Here is a 24865-nt window from a genome sequence, read left to right on the forward strand (position 1 = left end):
TCTCCCTACACCCCCACTCGACCTCTCCACTCCGCCTGCACTAGAAGAGTGGCTCTACCTCCGCTACGCTCCCCTGCCTCCCGAGCCCGCTCCTTCTCCACCCTTGCTCCGCAGTGGTGGAACGACCTTCCTACAGATGTCAGGACTGCCCAGTCCCTGACCACATTCCGGCGCCTCCTTAAGACTCACCTCTTCAAACAGCACCTGTAGAACTCCTCTGTTGTATCCTGGGACACTATCACCCTTCATTTAAATATGCTTTATTTTGCTCTTATCGGCCCCCTATTTTACTACATTTAATCCTGTACTTCAGAATATTGTAATCTGCCAAGTGTTTAACCTGTAGTATTTTGTACTTAATCATATCCTGATGTAACTATCACTATTTAATCATATCCCGATGTAACATTCACTATTATCTGCTGTATTATTGAATTGTGGTTTGTCACACTTGAAAAAAAATTATTGTATTTCTTGCTCTTATTGTATGACTTGTATTGTAACACTTGAATGTATTTGTATTTGCTTGCGATTGTAAGTCACCCTGGATAAGGGCGTCTGCTAAGAAATAAATAATAATAATAATAATTCCATCTAGGGTTTATGTGACGTCATAAACTACGAGACTGTTAGGTGGAGTACTTTATAAACTGTCACAGAAACCCGAGATGGAATTATTATTCTTTAACTCACTGAAGCCCATCTATTATTTTTTATAATACACGGACATTAGTATCTGAAATTAAAAAAAAAGACAATAAACTGGTGTTAAGGATCAAATTGCAAGTTAATTTAATGAATAATAATAACGTACATTAAATCAATATTAAAGAATCTTAAATATAATTGTATTTTTGATAATTCAGGAACGGTGAATTAAACTGGATAGATAATGAACTTCAAAAAATAATGTATTTAAGGAAAATGTGTTTGCAACAAGATTTGTGTTGCTTGCTTGGTTGGTGCTCCCGTTGGTGAAGGATGATTGTAAATCTTAAGAGAGACAGATTTGTTAAAAGTGCCTAAAAAACACAGATTGTGGGTGTTGTCGAGTGTTTGAATTTTTGAAAGTCATTGACAGGAATGTCTTTAATTTCCCGTTCCTCTTCAGTTTCTCTGAACGTATTCTCATTTTGTTGCCCATTAATGAACATTTCTTTACTGTGGGTGTTGTCGAGTGATTGAAAACGAGACATTATGTGTTTGAATTGAAAGCGGTTTGGAGGAGTCGAATGGGTCAAAGTTCAAGTATATTTTCCTCTAGAGGAATTATGACATTTTGACGTCACTATTGTGCTATTACGCCTTTTTTCCCCTGAATGGCTCAGAATGCAAATATAGCCTTCATCCATATCTATATCCATATTATATACATCTATATATTGTAAGACAGCAGGGAGGGGGGTTAAAATCCTCCCTGTGTAGGATATGTGCGCATGCACCTTTTTTGTTAGTTTGCTTTATTGTTTGATTGATTTGTTAATTGTTTTATTGTTAATTATCCCCTGCACCTGGTGGTAATTATTAAATTAGAGCCAGGTGCAGGGTATAAAAGAGAGGCAGTCAGTTTGCTCAGGGCTGCTGAGGAGAAGGAGGCAGAAAGGGGTGCTCTGCTTCCAAGCAGTCGTGCAAGTTTGAAGAAGAGTGTGTTTTTGCGTTTGGCAGGTAAACGGCTTAGCCGTCCTGCCCGATAGTGAGGTTCCCGTGTGTTTAGTTAGTGCTCGTATAGAGCTAGGAGTTTATTTTGTGTTTTGTTTTTGTGTTTGTTTTTGTGCTTATTAAAAAAATAGCGCGTCAGCGCTGTAAAAACCAGTTTCTGGAGTCCTGGGTCTATTTTTAAAGGGGCAAGAACCGTGTGGTGCCAGCCAGTTCACAATATATTATAGTCTAAAATATAAATCAATTAAAATAAGTTCAGTAAAGTCTCGGTCACAAGTGCTGACACCCATTCATCTCAAGCCATTCAAATCAATCTGGATTCATGATTGCTATGGACAAAGAAACCTAACCATTTTTTCCTGACCCCATGTTCAAACATTTAATCAAATTCAGCCCTGAAATCAATAGGGGTATCAGTACCTATGGGCACCACTACATTTGTCAAAAATATTTTCTGAAATGTAGGAAAATCAATAAATGATTCCTGAAGCCAGGTGCAGTTTAGGTCTGTCGTCGTCTGACTTTGCTGCAGCTAGAAATTGCAATGTCCTCTAAGCAACATTCCAGGCATCCTGCAATGGGAATGAATACAAACCCAACATAATAAAAGCGGCATATTGAATTAACTTACTGCAGCGTCTTATTTTAGTGCAGTGTTTTATATTGTCTGTTTGCAGAGGTCAAAACGTACTGAAACAAGCACTTGTGTGAGGAGACTGCGTGAGGAGATTGCTATCAAGAAGAAGGGTATCCTTGAAAGCCAGAAGGTTATTTCCTTTATTAAAGCAAACAAATAAAAAATACACACTGTTAAACATACCATATATTCACAGTCACGATACTGATTCATTTGCTATGAATCCCAGACATCAACGTATTTTTTGGTGACAATGTTGAAAATAGACAGCAGATAGCAGGTGCACATGACTTCTATCCAACCCTGTTCAGGTTCAATATGGGTGTGCAAGTTGTAAAGATAGACAGGCGGTCTTTAGTGCAGTTTTGACTAAGAAAAGCTGCGCTCCACTGATATGACTTATGTCGCAGGGCTGGCTACCTTCTTGCCGCAAGCTGCTGCTTTTCGCTTGTTTTTGTGGCTCTTGCAGAAGTTGAACATAAGGTTCAAACAGGGAGAAAATGTTCCAACCAAATGACCATGGTGACAACTTATTAGTCAGTGTCCCTCTATGGTAGTTGCATCATTCATGTTCTTAATCGAATTGCTGTTAAGAAATGTACACCAGTCAGAGCTGCTATCCCTGTGTAGGATGCACACTATTGTCTATGCCATGTGACACTGCTGGCTCTAAACAGTGTGAATTTATTTAGATAGGGTTTCAGCCTCCATGCCCATAATCTATCGAACTTCCAATGCGTGCATATATTTTATAGAGTACAACTCACTACAGAGGTTCAAACCGTGAGCTTAACATACCTTTTCTATGTTCACTGACATGCTTGTGCATGAAATATACACATTGCATCATGTTGTATTTTATGTCTAATTTACAGTATACTAAGAAATGTGTTTGCTTAGATCACATTGGGTATTGCATTTCAATTAAAAAAAATGCCATGCAAAATACAGCGTTACTCAGCTGGCTCTGCTCTTTAATCCATAAAAACAGTAAATCCCTTGTTTAATAATCTCACAAGGAAAAGACTTATTGTACTCTACAAAGGAATACACAATCATTCAGTCGTAGTAGCCTTTATTTTTATGACCAATAAGCAACAACGATTTTGCAAAACTCTTCACTTGCAAACTGACATTCTAGAAAAGCCTAAAACAAATCGAGAGAGCTCAGTAGCATGGGAGACTTCTCAGAAATAAGATTCAGAACAATTATTATAATATCAGATTCAGAACAATTATTATTGGGCACAGGAAATAAAAAATGTGGTTTGGTTTCTCACATTACATTAATTAAAAACATGTTTACGGAAATGGCAAACACTGACACATCTTTAAAACACAAGTTCTAATCAAGTCAATACATTATTCCAATGTAACTATGCCTGTAAAGCAATGAAATCTAATAGCATCCTGTCTTCAATAATTCTCAGGTTTCAATCAATGCCCTTGTCAGGCTACACTTCAGTAATGATTATCTGCTTTTCTACATTTGAAGTACTTTCTTTTCTTTCTTAGTCACTATGCAGTCATACATACTTACAGGACAGAGGTTTGGACAGGCACAGCAATCTCTGAATTGCAACTTGCTTTTATGTCTTTGATTTGAAATCCCCTTGAATCTGCCAGAGCTGACAGGTTTATGCATTTGAAGAAATGCTAATTAGACCAATCCACTGACTGCAAGAGGTAGCATATCCACCTATACAATATTTAGATGATAAATTATTAGAAATGAACAGTGGATTATATTTCAACTATGGTACTTAATTGTGACTTGACCATTTAAACATGGTCTTCCTGTGCATTGTAGCCCCATTTGAACCACCACGATTAATAGCGAATTGTTTTATGTATGATTAGTTTAATATGTTGAACATCATTTTAATAAGTTGATTTCTGTGTAAGAATGGTGCACTGTTCCTGCTCCTTTGAAATTGCTCTGTAAACTCATGAACATGACCTGAATGTATGGACCAGATCAATAAAGAATTATAATCAGGTTATAAATCCCATTTACAGTTGTATTGACCAGCAGCATCTTATAATCACACAAGAGGCGCTCTGCTCTTTGTGGTGAACCTCAGACCTCCACTGAGCCCCAATGCTATACTTGTACAGTTTTCTTAAATTATATCAAGTCTTCCAATCTGTGCCAAGCATTAGATCGTGAGGATTTTGATATCAAAACAATAAACTGAACAGCACAGTTCCCAGAGCAATAGATCGTACCAGGCTGGATGCTGCCTCATCGGTGTAGAGACGTTTTAAACAGCCTAACCCTAGCGGTACTATAAACAGGTCTTCATTACTGCACTGTGCTCGGCTGCACCTTGCTTTGAGCAGATCACTGAGATGTACAGTATAGGCAGGCACTGCTCGTCACAGCTTTCTGGAATGAGAGGGGGCAGCAAAGGAGGGGTTTTATTTCTTTAATTGTTTTTAGATTTACAACTTCGTGCTCTGTTTCACAAAATGAAAAGAGAAATTCAATATCTGTCATGGCTCCAGTGATTCTTAGCCTTTACAAAAACAGAAATGTTACTTTGTGTTGCAATTTTAAGGCACACTCGTGTAACAAAATGAGAAAAAAAGATTGGTTTGTGAATTCATGACATGTCCTCCCAGAAAAATAGTGCTGTATTTGCAAGACACCCAAGTTCTGTTGACTGAAGGTATTGACAAGTTTTTACTGGTAAAACAAACATCATTGATTTCTTGTGTCGCTCAAGTTGATGGTTTTCCTATTCATGACACAAGCTTCTCTTCCAAGCCTGATTAAAGACGCAATGTGAAACCTGGAGCCGGTTAAAAGATGGAACCAGTACAAGAGACAAAGATGTCAAGGCATATTAAGAAACAAAAACCAAGCACTCGTTTTAAAAAGAATCCTTTTTCACTGTGTAAAACAGATGAATTAGAATTAGATCATTGTTTAACCAAACTAAATTCATGCACAAATAATTCTGTGTCCATTTTTTGTCATTGGGTCTGACTTGGAGAGAATACAGCATTTCTTTCCATCCTGGATTCATAGTAACGATTCCCTTATGTTACATCAATATAGTCCCCATGATGCATCTCCTGGATATAAAGACCTGTCTACAAATATCACTTTAGGACAGTCCCTTGAGTGGTTCATATAGGCAGGGTTGTCTGTATGCAGCTGAACTCGACACTGCTTTTCAACACACACACAAATGCAATGCTGATAGTCTTCGAGACTTTTGGTAGTCCGCCAACAGCATTGTTGGAATGTGGAAGACAAATTCATTACAAGCGGCTTGCTTGAAAAAGGATCTCTGGTCATGAATGTTTACCCATGCAAGCAGCACAGTGGTAATTTCTACAATTTACTTTCAGTTGATATCTTTGAAGCCAAAGTTAAACCGACATACAGGAAATAGCTGTTCCATTAGAGACGGTGCTTGAAAAGCATACGTTTCTTTTCATGCACAATTTCTATACTAATGGAAGAGCTATTTCAATCTTCAGTATTAAGACAATCTACAGGACTGTATGGCAGGATCCTCTTATCAATGCACCCGGTGATTTTGAATACATGCATGTCTGTCTCTTAACTGAGTACCCAAACCATTTACTGCAAATACATTATCCGTTTTGGAAAACATCATATACACCAGGTGGGATCAAAGTCACGCACCCAAGTGAGAAATCACTGAGCTACTTGGATAATGAACACCCTGGCCATTGGATAGTTTGTAGGCCAGGTTTGTTTGAAGGACCACCTAGGTCTCCGGATCTTAAATCACTGGACTGTGTTTCTCTGGGGACAATTGTATACTGTATACATCGAACGCCCATGGACTGCTGACAACCTGAAAGCAAATGTAAAACAATGAATGTGCTCAAATTACTCCTGACATCCTGAGAAAAGATTATATATATAAAAAATGCATGCATTTTGCCACACCCTGTACAATAACTGTTTGCACTCCTGGAGTACAGATGATCACTTTTTTCCCACTAAAACAAAACAAGAGAAAGGACTGTGCCCTGAGGACAGTGGCTGGGTCCATTGAAACACTGGATGAGTAATGTGGTGATTTAATACAGCATTTATTTATGCAGCATTCATGGAGTTGCCGGTGCTTGTGAAGCAAATGGAAGGTTATCATTGTTCAGTAAAACAAGCAAACATCACAAAGGCCTAAGTACTCTATTAACCTGCAAAAAAGATGCTGCAACACGTGTCAACACTGCAGTCAATCAGTAGCTATAGCCTTGAGTTATTGGACCAGGAAGAGTCCCAGAATACCAAAGTACTTTATTAGAAAGATGCTTGTAACCCACATGTCTGCATGCATCAGTACAGCTATATAAGACCCTGCACTCACACAGCTCTACTGCACAATCAAGGGTTGTTACAGAAATCCATGATTACCAAGGGTCTGGCTCCAAGCAGGGTTCTTTAGTCAGTAATCATTGGACAGAGTCAGACTCCAGCTCTTACCATCCCAATCCAACAGTGAACAACTCAACTGGCAGCACATAATGTCCTGCAATTGCAAGAGAGTGAGAGATGTAACATTAGGTAGTATAGTTACATATATCTGTGTGTAATATCAAAAGGAAGAGTTTATTTCAATATACATTGAGCAGTTACATATGCCTTCAGACACTGCAAGGTGTGAATTATGAAGAACATATGGACCATACACATAGGACAAAATCGATCCCACAGTACAAGGAGGTCTGTAGCACCACAGCTTTTGAGGCGAGGATAACAAAGTTTTATGTATATTATATCTATCTATCTATCTATCTATATATATTTATTTATTTATTGTTCACATACTGTATTAAACAATGCATCTTGGTCTAACCACAAGACAGGGTGTCTTAACTTTTCCCGGATTTTCAAGTTGCTGGTAAGTATTGCTTACTTCTTTTTTACCTAAGATTTTTTTAAACGCATCCCTTTACCTTAAGATCCTACTGGAATTCAATCCTATACTCTGTTTACAGTTAGCTTATGTACTTTAATTATTACTTTAATCCAGCTGTTTTCCTCTTGGCCTGTTTGCCAAATCAGTGTGCCTATGCAAGATGAAGGGAGATCTAGATGCAGTTATAGCTGACCAGGCTTAAACTACACTTAGCGCACATTGCAAGCATAACTCCAAATGTTGATGAAGGGTGTTTAAATCTTTGACACGCACACACACACACACACACACACACACACACACACACACACACACACACACACACACACACACACACACACACACACACACACACACACACACACACACACACACACACACACACACAAACTCTCTCTCTGCTGGTAAGTACAGATTTACAATTCCAAATTGTCATAACTCACAATCACAAACAAATGCCTGTAGTGATATAGAAACAAGTGTCTACACCCAAATATATTTAGTTTCAGTAATGCATTCATACTTTTCTTAAAACAATTTAAGGTGTGAATCAATTCAGGTTGGCTTTTATTGAGCCATTTCTTAAATGGGAGCCTTTCTCACTTATGTCACATACAACAACAACACAGCTAGAGTCATTATTTGATGTGGTATTGGTAAGACCAGTATGACACAGTAGCTTGAGAGAACTATATTTGAGTGCTTTGTTTTAAAAGGCGGCATTTTTTTTTTTATTCATTCACTTCATACTTCTTTCCAACTCTTCCACTATCTATCATCACTTAACAGTCTAAATCAAGTCAATACATTATTCCAATTAACTTGTAACTTTTTGGTGTCAAATCTCTCTATATCCAGAGTATACTGTACTTGCAAGGTTGGCTGTCTGTCCTGATGAGTGCAGTAATATGAGGAATTCAGCAGTCACCTTTTTTATTTCTTTTTTTTGTTCTGTTTAAATCTACCACAGTACTGGGTATTTCTAGGTGGTTGCTACAATGTGGAGAAAAAGAAAAATGCACCTAATTTGTTTCCTAGTAAAGCAGTCACAACATGTATTAATTGATTAATTAATTAAATTGATTCTCTTCGACATGCAATGTGATACCATGTACTCCCTCACACTCTTAGTTTTGTCTTAATGTCATCACATCCCCTTGATGGAATCATATTAAACACAATACACTGCCTGTCAGGTAATAATACTATTTATATGCTGCATACACACACGATCAGTGTGTTGACAGGCCAGTAAATAAAGAGGGAAGGGGGTGGTGATGAATCATTGTTGTATCCTGATATTTTTACACTTATGGTTAAATCATTTGCAATATAGGTTTTAAAATGGAAACCTCAAATAATAATAAAAAAAACCCTGCTCTTGAGACTGCTGGCCTGTGCTTCACTGCAGAAGAGTCTGACAAGAGCAACTCCTTGAACAGAGCCAGCTGGGTGTGCTGCTCATGGGTCTCCAGTGAAGTGATTCACCAGCAGCACAGGAGGCTAATGAATGCCCTGTCACTGTGGTAAATGACTCATGAAGATGCAGACCAGCACGCACAGGAGAAGGCGCTCCGAATTCTGATTCAATAATATTCCAATCTGAGAAACAGAAAATATCACTAAGAACTGATGATACAGCACCCTAAGTATTTATCCATGAAATCTTGGCAACCTGGACACAGGTCGTTTCTCATTAGCTCTATGCTTTACGACAGTGGCGCAGCACTACAAAATGCGTCACAGTCTTTGAATTAAAGGAGCCTCTGTACTGCAGCTCCACTGCGAGCACAAAAGGAAAAAGCAAGGCTGTTGATTTTGCTTTAATGCTGACACAAGATGATGTTTCCCCATTCCTTAAATCTAGAGCCAGCCACTGCCCACACAGATTCAACAGACAGCTGCATTGTTAGAGGAAGTATCAGGGTCAGTTTATAGAATGTTCTGAAAAACAAAGGCTCCCTTACTGAATCATATGCAAAAGTACTGCAGTGGCAAATAATGGTTCTGCATTCAGGGATAATGGTGCTACAAAAAGGCAGCTACGTCTGTATATGGCCACCAGGTTACACCCATTGTTAGACTGTTACCACAGTACTTGCTCATTTTTACATATCAATGACATTACAATGGTAACCAATATTCAGTGGTGATGCATTGTAATACCGCTTTACATTATCAGTATCATACAGAGCACTGACATTTCACAGAACAGACTATATGTGTTCCACATCCATTGTGTTGCCATTGCCAGCAATGCCGTGACCTGCTAATGATTTTGTTATTGGTATTCTACCAGCTGGCCAACTCTCAAAGAGCTTATAGTGGTCTATGGTTCAAATGACTGAACACACTGAAGGCATTTTCTAATTGTACATTACATTCTTGATTTGTTTGGCCAGATAGTGAATAACACTATGCCATTGTCTTGAACTTCTCTGTAAGGTCCTACACCTTTACTAAGAAGATTGTCTTTTGTGTAATGCAAAATCTGAAAGTCAGCACATGTTTAGCTCAGATCCCAGTGCGATTTCAATTACACTGTAACAAGCTGAAGCTGCATTAAAGGGGACCATGTGGTGCTGGCTCCTTCTCGGCTAGACTACTTTCCAATGCAACGTGCATTCCTGCTGCTTCATTTTATTTCACAAATTACATTTTTAAATTACATGTGAGCCAGCCTACTGTAGGTTTGATTATCTTGGAATTCAAATCACTTTTAGAAACATATGCAAGGATGGAAGCAAATTGCTGTTGGAAGACTACGACAATTGTAAAGAAAGAAAAGAATCACGGTTGAGCTGATAACATGGTTACATACTTTTCCGCCTGTAATGCAATTCGAAATGAACCTCTGGTAGTTTTAGTCTTTGAAGTAGCTTTTCCCAGAGGTGTGACTATACTGTACACCTCAGGTGTGGAGGCAGGTTGTGTGTGTGCTTCACCACAGTAGGTCTGTGACTTCACTTCCTGGGTTAGCGACTATAAACACCACTGGGAATGACAAATGTCACGTCATGAAATACAGTCCATATGTTTTAGTTAAAGGCTCCGTTTAGGTCTAAGAGAGGCAACAACTGTGGATATGTCATACAAACTTATTACAAACTAATTCGTCAGGGTTTAGGAACAGTAGCTGGATCAAATGCAACATTTTCATTTTGTACTCAAGAGCAAAACTTATGTTTCCAATTCGAAGTTGTACGTGTGGCAGGACTCTGCTCCATGAAATCATATAATCACAGAAACAGCGACTGGCCAAACAAAAGAACGCCAGCAGTGCTGAAGCTGCACACTTTCTTTCTTTAGAAGGAGGAGGAGGATGAGGGAGAGGGAAAGAGAAATAGGCCGTTATCAGTAACCGCCTGCCTGTTTTCCAGCTAGTGTTGTTGACAAAATGAGCGCTTTACTCTGCTAATTACAAAACGAGAGTATATCAGCGCCTTTCCATGCAGCGATTCGTGTCAAAGTGAATTAATGGTGCCCCCAGTGGCAGTCGCAGCTGCAGTAAAAACAGAAAACCCTTGACTAATTGCTCTGGTGTCATTAGAGAGCTAGAAGAAACACAACATTTCACCTTGGGGTCATACTGTACATGCATATATAAGGCAGTGCCATTGAGCAAAAGCAAAATCTAGTTGAGTCATTTCAAATCCACAGCACTGCAAAACTGGGCCATGGATCCACAGTACATTTTAAACACTGTCTGTAAATGTGCAGATCACTTGGCTACTAAATCAGAACAACAAATAATATAAAATACATATTTAATAATGAATCTTATAACTTTGCCTGTTCATTTTTTGGAGTATATTGAGGTTTATAAAGCCATGGCACAGTATACCCCACAATGGGCCAGGACTTTTGAAACACTGTGTATGAATGTGAATGCTGGGCGACACCTAGCAGTGACAGAACAGCAACAATGGAGTTACATGATGAAAGTTGCAAAATACCTCGTCCAGTTCTGCAAATACTATTGAAAACGGAGCCAAGTTCAGCAGCTGCTTCAGCTGCCAACAGCCACTAGCATTTTCCTTCAGAACTGTAGTAGTTACAGTACATAGTTGTACATCACGTGGAAGTGTGCTTATGGTGATTGGCACTGCAGTTCTGGACAGGCACGTAATTGTTTGCTTCAGTGATTTTAGTTTATATAGCAGGACCATATCTAGGTAAAATTAAACAATTCATAGTAAAGGCACTGAACTAGGTATTGAATGCTAGGTATTCTTTCTTTCTTTGTGCCCCCCCCCCCCCCAATACCCTATGAAAGGAAATCCGGGATAAATGAATAATTTTTTGTGTTCAGCATCACAGCTTGTGGGGTAAGAAAGTAAATCAGCAAAAAACCATTCTGGAAGCCTTTGGGATTGTTCCTGAAGAAAAGACCCATATTGAAGAAATGTCATCAAGGTAAGACTTAATCTTTGCACCTATAGTACTAGTAGCACTTGCAATTTGGATAAAGGAGTGACAAGTATTTATTTTACCCTGTGGCATGAGAGATCAGACATGCCCATCTGCCAGTCATACCCAAAGGGGGTATTCATTACGTCCTTCACCAGGTTTGAATACCAACACACATGGGGCAATGTAATACAGCCCGAGACGAGCTAAACACATGGAAGAATATCATGCATGCTGTGCTGCCATGCTGTTCCTTGGTAATACCTATTCATGAGACTGGCATGCAATGCTCCCCCTTTATAAAGACCAAAACCAGCATCAAAGATTATCTACAGCCATTGCAGTTGCCAGCTGCCCCAGATAAGGGACACCCCTGTCTTTGCATGATAAATACACCTGATTGCCTTATATGCCACAGAGAATTTAAAAGCACACTATGAATGTCAATGAAACACATCTCGCAGCCGGCACAGATTATCATAGAAAAACCTCTGATTCTGCATGATAAGTACTTGCTCTTGTACACAAAATACCTTACTGCTGATGCTGGGTATTTCAAAAGCCTATCTGAAGTCAAGTGCTTTCATGATCAACCAAGAATAAAGCCAACATTCTCAATTGTAAGGGAGTCAAGGTCCGCAACAGATTACCAGCCACTTAACGATAAACAGTAGCCACTGAGTTTAGGTAACCCGTACTGCTAGTATCACAACAAAATGATACGCACAATACTGAGTTTGTTCAAAATAAGTGGCTGCTTAACCCGATGGGTTTAAGACAGATTTTATAAAGATTAAGTGAAGTAGCATTTAGGTTTTAGTAGCTTACCAGCAATGTTCTGGAGAGAAAAAAGACCGTAATGGACACTGCACATGAATGTCTGATTTACTCAAGTGAGCTTTCAACAGTTTTCATTTGTAACTATAGGGAACTGCTCACTTGATAAATTTTAACTATTAGAGCTTAACAGTTCACTCAATATTTTATGAGATCAGTCTTATTAACTTAGGATAATTTACATCTTCCCATTTCGTGCTGAACACTTTTCACCTTAAATGCTGCATTGCAAAGCTGAGGTCTATCAACTGACATGCACTGAGCTTTATAGCTTCCTCAGCACACAATATCTCATACCAGTACTAGCCTCTAAAATGTACTATGTGAACTTTTACAATCCTAGCAAATCACCAGCCTTTCTGAGCATGCAGGGGTAAAAGACAGAACTGAGGAACTTATTATGAACATCCTACAATAATTCATACAAATACCTTAGTCCACAACTATAGCAGACTTAAAATATATACAGGAATATATTTAAGAAATGATTGTAACAAAACCCAGGCTTAGGATGGCCGCCCTTTGGATAAGATGCTGCCCAAGGGCTGGGGATTGGACTCCAGGTAGGCTGATTGCTTTCACCTCGGACAGTGTTCACCCAAATATTCACACCACCATCGATATACGTACAAAACAAAACAAGAAAGAGCAACAAGCTGTGGTTGTCTGCATGAAAGCTCAGAGCCAAAGTGAAATCCATTCATACCAACATTTCATATTTTATATATAATGTGTGTGTGTGAATTGTCGCAGCTATATATAATTTAATCCTGCTGGTTCAACAGCTTCAAACTAGAAAACAGCAGTGAAGACTGATGTATCTAGGTAGCGACTGGGGAAAACACAGCGTAGTTCGTACCAATTGAACATTGGAAGACACATAGATGCCACTGCTGTCTTCCTTGTTAAGGACAACCGAAGACACAAAAACCTGATCAAATGAAAAGACAGAACACAGCTTTACAAGAGCAATATTAGTGGTTTCCTAAATTAAGGGCTAGATTTCTGAATCTTAAAAATCAGCATCTTAAATTTCTGGGCTAGGGTGCTTTCATCTTTCAAGGATTACAACATTTGACAAGCTACGTGGACGTGCCAGGCAGATCGAATTAATGTTCCACCGTCTAGAACTGTGTGCAATTACCAAACCCGAGTCTTTGTAACTCCTGCTAATAACACCTCACAGTAAGTGATGATTGAGTATCTCAGTAGCCACACTGCTGCTCTGAGGCTTCATGTTGCTCAAGGAGCAATACAACCTCTTCCCCCTCAACACTTGTTTAATATGCTCTTCATATCATGTGCAATGCTGTTATTGCTACCTCAAATTGTATTTTTCTGGCAATCTTCCAGTATGTATGCCTTACAGAAGGACCTCGATTTGCTTTACAGTAATCTCTAGTCACATTTTGTTTGAACTCTGCTGTAGTGAAAGCTTCCCTAGGCCCACTTGTCTTGAGCAGGGAGCTGTGCTTTCAAAGGATGCACTCTGTAAAAACCAAACAGAAAAAAACAAAACACACACACTAATTCCCTGAAGTCTTTCTGCAAGCTTGCAATTCTAAAAGTATAAGAGAGGATGACTCCATAAAAAATAAAATAAAAAAATAGATGTAGATTATATGCCTGTAAACCAGCCAGTATTTAAGTCATGGTCCAATACAGAACATTTTACATTTTATAATTACTGCCCAGTGGTCCATGATTAATTAGATTTATACTTCAACAGCTTTCTCGTATTAATTGGTAATGCAATCGTGCCTTAGGCAAATACCTTCAATTTATTTCAAAGAAGGAATCAGTGCAATAGTAGTTTAAAAAACTATAAATGCTACTATATCACTTCCTATTAATGAGTTACACCCCTTAACCCAAGTGTGTACCTCTCATGTCACCCAGTTTCTTAGAATTAAAATTCTACCACTAAAGTTATGACTTACAATTGTATAGTATTGTACCAACATATTGTATTTCAAACGTTTGATGTAATGTTTGAGAAGTTTCCTGTTCCAGAAGCAGGCTTGTCAACAGGAACGTCAATAGATAATTACCTTTTAATGTATTTTCTATAAACAGCAGTGATTAAAAACGCCTGCTGCATTCACCACATCAATTCTGAAACCACACTTTCCTGCATTAACCCAATTGTTGCATCAGATACTGTACGAGTCAATACATTTGGAATATACAGTATCTTCCTAATACTGTAATCAATTGCCATTAATAAAATATGTATAATATTGCGCTTTATTTATGTTCCACGAAGATGCTTTCAAGGTTATAAAGCACTTGACATATAAAAAGCATGCATATGCTTATGACATTAAAATGTTGTATACCTACTGATACATATTACATTAGGCAAGATCTTCTTGATAGCTGAGCAATTTGTGTTCTTTATAGTAAAATGCATATTTTGTGTAAGGGATCAAATTTAGGTAAGAAGTACAATTTCAGGAAGTCATTGGTTCAGGATCATTATCTGGATCACTAGTGCTTCACTGTTCCACTGCACAGGACTAAAATAACAAGACAGTACATATTCATAGGTTTCTCACATCCTGTTGAAGTGTAAAGGTTTTGTCACTTACCACCAGTGAGATTGGTCTCTTCCAAGAAACCACACCGATCAGCCCAGACAGCAGAACCTGAAAACAAAAGCAGACAACACCAGGCTTACTATACGGATGCAACAGGATATGGCACACGATATCAGGAGTGTAGAGACAGCACAGCATCTTTACTGTCTTATAATGAGCATGCAAGAGCAAGAGAGGGACCATAGCCATACTGTACCCCCTTTTCAGAGCACACTACCAAAAAGCAGAGCTTGTGTTTCTCCTTTAAAACAATATGCATTCATATATACTTCCTGGTTGATCAAAAAAGCTTGAATTATGAGCTAACCTTTCAAAATATATATTTTAGCTACGGAATGACCGTTCATACGGTTTTTATTCACCACAGGATGATGTCCCAGTAAATCACAAGCCCCGAAAAGGATAGATCCACTTTTGTGGTATAAAAGAAAATATCTTTCATAATGCATAATGCATTCCATGTAATGAATGAACGACTTCTCTCCTAGTAGCATACATTAGCCATTTACTGAAAGTTTGAGTGGAATGGTTAGCAGTACAAATTACAGAAAGGACAGATGCCAGAAAAAATGATTTTCTTTTGTAAACTCGGGGGAGTTGGATATAGACAAACTAATTATGAAATTAACATGTCTGATATCAATCTTGCCGTGACTGCTGCCTGGATATTTATCTCTAGTCATTAAATTGAGGTCACATTGACACGCACAGAAGGTATGGAATCACATGTAATTGTGTAACTAACAGGAATGGCATTGACAGGAGCTTGAGCTGACAAACATAGAGCTGGAGAATGCATGCTTTGCATGCTGGAAGAGGGACGGCGGCGTCTCTGATATATCAGGTTCTGACGGCGCTGTGGAAGAGGGACACCTGAACACACACTCAGCAGCTACATGATTAAAATTTTGGATGATGGCTCCGCTTTCTGGTATGGCGGGGCAGGCAACACAAAATAGACTGCTGATTTTAAATACTCCATCTCTGCAGCATTTAGATTAATTCAGTTGTGTAACACAGTATTTACACTTCAAAAGTATTTTTTCAAGTCTGTGGGCAACTGTGTTTTGTTTTTTCAGAGTCCTTTCTGTATGCTTGCTTAAATTATTGATCCATCAATGTTGTAACAGAAAACAGGATGCTTATTTAGTAATTAAGGAGAGTAACAGTCGTTTGTACCTGACAGCTGTGTTACTGATTAAGCAGGATCATCGTTAAAATCAACTGAGCAGTCTTTAACATACCAAGGGCATGTACAGAAATGCCAGGTAACAAACAAAAGGAAGCACAGGAACTACTGAACAATCGCTGTCCATTTACTTATCATACATTTGTAGTGCTGAGACAAATACTTTTGAACAGACACTCCATCTAATGCCTTCATACCATGTTTGTGTTCCGTTTAAGAATCAAAAAGTAATTTATAGGGCTCCCGAGTGGCACATCCAGTAAAGGCGCTCCACGTAAGTGCAGGATGCGCTCTATAGCCTGCAAGCCGCGAGTTCCAATCCAGGCTATTCCTTTGCCGATCGAGGACGGGAGCTCCCAAGGGGCGGCGCACAATTGGCCGAGCGTCGCCCGGGGGGAGGGAGGGTTAGGTCGGTCAGGGTGTTCTCGGCTCACCGCGCACCAGCGACCCCTGTAGTCTGGCCGGGCGCCTGCGGGCTTGCCTGTAAGCTGCCCGAGAGCTGCGTTGTCCTCCGACGCTGTAGCTCTTGGGTGGCTGCATGGTGAGTCTGCAGTGTGCAAAAAAGCGGTCGGCTGACGGCACACGCTTCAGAGGACAGCGTGTGTTCATCTTCGCCCTCCCGAGTCAGCGCAGGGGTGGTAGCGGTGAGCCGACCGTAATAAAATAATTGGCCATTCCAAAATTGGGAGAAAATGATAAAAAAATAATTGGCAACGACTAAATTTATATATATATAAAAAAAAAAAGTAAATTTATAAACAAACTGTAGTATACCCTTAAAATAAGCATGTCAACCCTTGAACTAAGATTCTACATCACAATTGCTTTTATGAAGTAATAAATATTACCAGACATCCGTTGCATACTATACATAAAACAGGGTTGAGGCTGGACACAAACCGACAACACCACACACTGCACGCAAGCGTCTTAAACCACTATACAAAAGAGCCAGGCTTGTGTGCATCCAGGGATACACAGCTTTTAACTTCAGCAGCACTACATGTTACATTTCTTATGTTAAAAGGAAAGAATACCCAAATATTCAGTTGAATTTTGTAATATACATATTAAAATCACCAATTTCCCAACACCATGAATTCATGATATGCAGATTTGAGATATATCGTGATGGGAAACTAATGTGATGAAACTGCAGAGCCAACATGCGGTGCAAGTCAAAGCCCCAGAGCAGTAATAAGGCAAATATATGGAAAGCATACCGTTCACACTTTGTAGTACTATACTTCCAGTAAGTATATTATTCTGAACTCAATGGGGCTCAAGGGAAAGCATGGTTTTATTACAATGGGATTTGCTTTTTCTCACTTGGTTTATGATTAGCTTCAGACAGGCATGCTTAGCAACACCAGTTGCTGAGGCTTAGCTACATTTCATTGAATCTGCTCTTCCCATCTTCCTCATAAAGGGCAGTGTTGTTTGAGCCTATGACTTTACGGATTCTGACCCCTGCTGGTGAAAAGCACTAATGAATATTCATTATCCATTAGCAAATAAATCCTATATAAAAAGGATTATTTAAAAAAAAAAAAAAAAAAAAAAAAAACACTATTCCTGTATTTTGTCTTTATTATTTCCTCTTTTACTGGCACACACAGCCCTGACCATGGTGCAGTGAATGTGAAAAAAAACACCCATTAACACAGAGTGAGCAACTCGGAGCTCTGATGTATCACTGCCATTGGGACTACACTGAGACGTCTGTCAAGAGTCGAAATTATACAGGTATGCTTGAAAAAGAGCTCAAAGTACAGAACACAGGCAGCAGCAGCATGCATGCTCAAAAAACTTCAAATTCATTAAAATCAATCAAATGCCTTGAAATGAACTCTGCTCAACTGACATCAATTTATCAAAGCAACTGCCCTTTCTTAAAGCCTGTTACCTACTTCCAAAAACCCCTTAACATTTTAAACAGGTAGGTTCAGCTGTCTGCTCTTGTTGGCGTTAACCCCCCCCCCCATCTGCCCATCCCTCCATGGAAGCTGAAGTCAGTATACTAAATCATACCAATTTAGGTGGAGGCAATGCATCATGTTATGAGTGGCTCAAGCTAGAGAGAAAGCGTGCGATGGTGTGATGTTCGGGGGTACCAATTCTAAATTGGATTTCTGCTTGCTGCTTTGTATGGCTGCTTCCTGCTTTGTATATTTTGCTCGCAATTAGAACCAATTTGCAATGTATCTTCTGTTGTGTAGTCAGATACTATTCTTTATCCAAACAAGAGATCATTTATGGCGCTGGTATCGTAATATTAGTGTATCGTTACACCCCTGGTAATTGTACATGGACAGTGTAAATCTACACTCATTTCTTTGCACTGTTGCAGTGTAGAAACATGGGAACTGATGGCATGATTTAAGAACTAAAACAGTGAAGACACCAGCAGAAACCCAGCCCAGAGACTCAAAACCATTTTCCAGATATTAGGCTCATCGTGTCTCTTGCGACTAAACGCTGTATCATTGTGATGTCGCTCTCATTTACACTCTCCAGCGCGAAAACTCACCTAATCCTAATCGCCATGGAAACAAGAGCACAGCAAAAACGTCCCCTGGCACTCCTGAGGAATAGGACAGTTCAATTACCTACTTTTTCACAGCGCTCTGTCAAAGCCCTTAAGAGTAACATAGCAAATACTTACATATGTGCCTCTCACTTTCAAATCTTTTGTTTTATGTCTACGTAGAATACTATGTGAAAACACACTACCCTCCAACTACTATCAAGATAATACTGATTCATAGGGTGCCCCCAATACTTGATGAACAGCAATAAATACAGAGGCACTGATGTATTAAAATGTAAAGCTTCTAAATGTTTTATTGCAGATTATCTTCTCATATCATAACTAACAAACTCAATAAATAAATACCAGGGCAGTTAAGCGAGCCGCATTCTACACAGACACACAAATGAACTACATTCTCCTGATCTGCTCTCATTCAAATTATAGTTTGTATCATGGACCCACTGTCTGAAATTACTGATGCAGTGCTGTCAGGAACCTCTCTAATAAGATTGCCCCGGTCTGTCTCCTTCAATAAACTGCAAGCTGGAGGACCGAGATGGCAATTATACAATAATAATAATAATAAAAAAAAAGAAACAGCCGATGGTCTTTTCAATTACTGCTACTGTCTCTCAGTTATCAAAACCAGATCCTGTATTTCCGTATCCTGCGCAACAATGTGTCTGTCGTGAATCCCGATTCATTCTGCAGTCCTGGACATGGATCCAAACAAAAAAAAAAAAAAAAACAAACACAACAACATCTGTTGTGTTTACATGAGGTGAACAGACCCCTTTGGCTTCCTTTTAAAAGAAAGCTAAATGATTGGCCATGTTCCTATTATACAGTGTTTTTTGTTATGGCAAAACAGATGGCATTTGATTGCCACAGGCATACAGCTTATTAACAAATAAAGTATCTGTTCAGCCACCCAGCAGGACGGCTTACACTGGACACAGAGCTTCTAACCCAGTGCCTATGTGATGTAATTTCCTGTTCAATTAAACTTCTGTTTAGACAAAGGCAGTTACTGTACTTGTTTTGAACACCCTCCTCCACCCGCATCTATTTTCTGATGATGTTACTCGCAAAAAAAACTACATATTCTCACGTTAAATCTAAATTATTCTTTAAATCAATACAGTAGCACACTGGTGAAAAGATTTCTGAACACACCTACAGTAAAGACCCACAAGAAACCTATAACACTGTCATTGAATTTTTTAATGAACGAGCACCATCCAAAACTATTAAACAATCAATAACGTTGAATTTAGAAATACTGAAATAAACTTAATACAATAATATGTTACATTTCTTTTAATGTACGAGAGTACGTTTAATCTTTTAATACAACAAACCATGTTTTGTAAAGCTAGTTGTGTAAATCTTGGTCCTGCCATCTACTCATCACTTGCCATTTCCCAGTAGAAGGAAGACAACTCTTCACAAATCGAGACCTGGAAACCTGCAGATGTCTGCAACTTACAAGGCACTCAGACTGTGGAGAAAAAAATAACAGTTCACACAAAAAGACACAATACTGTGCAAATTGTGTTTGCACGCTCGCTATAATATCTCATAATTTAAACCATGCTTTGTGATTATGACTAGGCTTTAATGCAAACACATTGTGGTATTCAATGGCCAATGGAGTGCTTTGCATGTCCTTGATGCTAAATTTGGCTTTAAAAGACAGGAAGATAGGCACAAAAATCTGTTGTCAGGAACAGATAATGTTTTTTTTTGGTTTTGTTTTTTCTGGAGATTATATATATTATATATATATATATATATTATATATATATATATATATATATATATATATATATATATATATATATATATATATATATATATATATATATATATATTTATATAAACTTGCCTCGCCAACCAGTTTACAGCACCACTTGAGACAGATAAAAGAAACATGATCAACTAGAAAACACACATGGGACCTCAAAATGAGTTACCACAGGTCCCTGCTGATTCCATGTAGGCACACATTGCAATTAGGTGAAATGCAGTCCCTGTGTTACTATCTGATGCCTAGCGACCCTGTTTTTTTAAAGTGCTATACCGTTGGCAAGACAACCCTGTTTCAATCAGTGATCTTTCTGAAAAAAAACATATTGAACTTTATCAGCACACAGGAACGTTCCCATGTGCATACAGTCATTAGACCATGTAATGGTATTCTTTAGGAGCAGCAGGGGACAAACAAGCCACCAGAATCACATACTTTTTATACAGCATAAGCTCCCTTTCAATCTTTCTGCTTTAAGTTCTCATATTGATATTCTGAATTAGGCTGAATAGAACAAACAGCTGGCAGGGCGAATGCTATCAGAGTGGCCAGTTACTGATAATGACACTGCCCGGACAGGCAGGCGAAGACAGGGAGCCAGAAGATTAAAGAAAAGGATTCGCCACCCCCTCCTCTCTGGTAAAAGGAATACATTTAGCTTTCCATAACTGACATTTTCATAAACTGACATCTTCCACCTACACACAGTCCTTTAAAGTAATTGGTCTGTTTTCCTTTATGAAAAAGGTACTGTTGAAAAGTTTGAGCTACTAAGGCATCTCTACTAGGATAATATACAGGGATGGAAATAAGACTCCCACTGCATAGTCCATTACTGGTTTAATAAGATACACCTGAACTCGTTACCTATACACTGGGGCTAATCAAGCACATAATAAAACCTGGAATGGGTGAACCTGCTATGCAACAGGAGTCTTATTCCCATCCCTGTTATATCAGTGGGTGTAAGTTTCTGCCTGAGCCTCTACATATAAATGATGCAGATTGCTTTGCGAGTGGGATCACTGCATTTTGAAAGTCACTGCATCTGCATGACGGCACAGATTTGAAAAGGCACATGAAAAGAGGGCTAGATCATGCAGCACTCAAAATGGCTCCATATGACGCTAAGATTTTAGTTGTTTTCATTATTAGGTCAATCTACATTTATTTGTATCTAATCTGTTGAGTGTTTTTTTTTTTTTTTTTTTTTTTTAATTATTTATAATATTTTGATCTTTGGTACTTGCACCAGTGAGTGATACATCAACATAGCAAAATAAAATGTTGTCGATACTGTACCAGGCAACCATGATTAGTACAAATAGCAAGGCGATTTTTAAATTGTGAAACAGTCCAGTCAAGCCAAAAGTTCAAGAGACTGCAGAATACACGCAGGGGTACTTAAAACGCTGAATGAGTATAACTGCTTTAACAACAAATAAATGATTTTACCAGTTATTTTAAATATATTGGGATTGTATTGCTGACCCTGCTAAAGCCAGCTTGATCACCAGCTGAAAGAGAATCCTTTGTGTTTTCACACTTCAATCCCACTGGCTTGATGCTCATTTTTCTTGTAATTTTCTCCCTTACATTTCACCCGGCCAACAACCGACCTATACAGACAGCTTCCATAAATGGCACATTTAAAAAAAGCGACAGCACTGCATGCAGATGAGTGCACTGTTCCAAGCAGACCACTGTGAAGTTCCACATTCCAGTGATGTATTCTGTAGTTCTAAAAGATCTGTACAGGGGTGCTTGGGATGCAACTCCACTATATCCTGCAGGGGACAATAACAACATGTATATATTGCTATAGTTTTCATTTTATAAACAACAGAGTATCTTTAACTTACTTAATCTTTAACTGTTTCTATAACCACACAGCATGTTTATAGAAGTAGAGGCTTGAAACCAAATACAAGCACCAGGAAATGATCAATGAAATTCAGCACTGTCTCAGAACCATATATGGGCTGTCTGGCTGACTAACACGGGTTTCGTATACATTTACTGAATTGAATATTTATTCAGTGTTTACATTAGATGGTTAACCATAAAACGTCTTATTTTTTTGCAATAGACGTGTAGAATTTTGAGGCCATGCTTACATTTCGAGTTGATACCTTGACAAGCTGTACGGAGCAACACCTGTACTAGGTGTTTCAAGTGCAGCAATTATTTGATTTGACCACCATGTTTAGTCTATACTGAAGAGATAAATAAAATCACTGTAAGACTGATGAAGTGTCTAATAGGGTTTACAGTTGGGCAGTCTGGGCGTGGCAGTACTTTACTGTGCCCTGACTGGTTGTGCTGCGGAGGGAGACGTCTATGGGCTCCAAGTGGCACTGACCACACATGAGTGGTTTAGTGATGAATGGGCAGCAGTTGAGCTGCAGTGCCTGACATCAATCAGTAGGGGGGGGGACAGCAGGACAAAATGACATAGGCCATGAGGTTTGGAAATGAGGGGGCTCACAGCAGCTAGAGGTCTATGACTCATTGCAAGCATAGGCCTGCGATGAAACCCTTATAGGACAGTAAGACGGAGCCCTGCTTGCACAGGGGAAGATTAAATAAATACACCCCCACAGACAGTTTCGTAACCTCCAGCACAAACCAGATATTTAACAGTATCATAGCCAAAGCCTTGTACAGTATGTGTGTAAACACTGGCTGTCACTTCGATTGCATTTCATGCCGATCCCGATGTACAGCTTGGGTATCAGCAATCTTAACGTTTCAAGATCTCTTCCCCAGCAGAACTCCAAGGCGCCTTCACAATTTGTGTGACAGCCAGACCTTCAGTGTGAATCAACCATCCTTCATTTGGAGGCCAACTAGCATTAACCCAGCAGAGTCGTGCGAGAGATCAATATGAAGTATGGATTACTGTCACACACAGAAGAAAGGCTGCCATTAAAACCCTCCTCCAAAATATGAAATGCAGTGCAACCCATAGCGGGACATGCTGAAGAAGATTAGTGTGAACATTTCCACCCACTACTGCACCTGTAGCTAATGACAGCTGTCATTTCTATTCTTATTGGTGAGACGTAACCAATGAGTAAAAAGGAGATTCTCTGTACTCTCTCTCATATATATGATAATGATAACAATCGCAGTTCACTGGATGGCTATGTTTAGCCATCTTAGAGGAAGTTTTGTAAAGCATTTAAAAAAAAAAAAAAAAAACCTGATGAAAATAGCATTCATATATTTCTGTTCTGTATTGGATACAACCAAAATGTATTCGTACCTCAAGCAATGCATTCAATTACCTTCATTTCGCACATGTGTGTGGCATTATGCTGAGAGATGAGACATCTTTGCGATTGTCTAATCACTCCTGGTAGAGGGCCTTGCAAATCAGACTAGACAGAATACAACCAATAAAATATTCTAAACGTATACTAAAATCATGCTAAAAAGCATATTATACATTATAAACCTTGCTTTAACAAGTCTTTCTACCCACTGATTATTACTTCATTAATGATGCTGTGCGAAACTTGGGTGGCTGAGTTCACTTGGATTCTTTTTAAGGTTGATTTTTGTTTTTGTTACTATTGATCTACATTGGAGCAGCACTTGTGACCTTGAATGACATCTCCTGCTTTTTCTCTCAAGACTCCAATCAAATATCATTTCTATTTGATCTTTTTTGGTATGGCATTTATGGAGCAGCATGAAAGTCTGGGAGGTATTACAAATAATCCCGTCAATATAACTGTGCTCCCTAAAAAAAATAAAAAATATAACCACACTGCCAAAACCTTTAACAAAACAAAGTAATTATTTTTTTATTTTTTGTCAAGGAGCATGGGGCACATATTTGTCAAAAATGAAAACTGTCACAAATTCACAATTTGATTTCATGAAGATTTCTAAAATTCAAATTATAGTGTCCAGCGGTAATGTAGCAATTTGTACCTGTCACTTAACAAACGCCTGTTCACAAAATAGACGAATATGTCCTTTCTAATACATTGCTGATCCACTTGTAAAAAAAGGTATTTCTGGTCCTGTATGGCATGCCATGATTGCCTACAGTAGGTTTAAAAATGCCTGTTAATGCAAAGATGGCCTTTTCTTCTCAGCTCTGGCTTCCACACACATTATTTCAGCAGAGCACTGCAGAAGAATGAGCTGCAGCTCACACTTGATGAATCACAATAGGAAACATGCATTGATATTGTACTGCCCTTCAGACAACATCATTTAGAGAATGTTCAAATGTGCAAAAGACTACACGCAAATCTGATGGGCTGTCA

The 24865-nt window shown here is 38.8% G+C and overlaps 1 protein-coding gene across 3 annotated transcripts in view; it reads right to left on the bottom strand.

Moving 5' to 3' along the window:
- The window catches only part of LOC117428196 (protein ENTREP2-like), an 81589-nt gene that overhangs the window by 31842 nt on the left and 24882 nt on the right, over positions 1-24865 (bottom strand). For all 3 annotated transcript variants that reach the window (XM_058995245.1, XM_058995246.1, XM_058995244.1), the window contains exon 2: positions 15042-15098. In XM_058995245.1, the coding sequence (XP_058851228.1) occupies positions 15042-15098 (57 nt within the window). The remainder of the gene's footprint in view (positions 1-15041; positions 15099-24865) is intronic.

The sequence above is a fragment of the Acipenser ruthenus genome, chromosome 21 (assembly GCF_902713425.1).
Source record: "Acipenser ruthenus chromosome 21, fAciRut3.2 maternal haplotype, whole genome shotgun sequence".
Taxonomy (NCBI): domain Eukaryota; kingdom Metazoa; phylum Chordata; class Actinopteri; order Acipenseriformes; family Acipenseridae; genus Acipenser; species Acipenser ruthenus.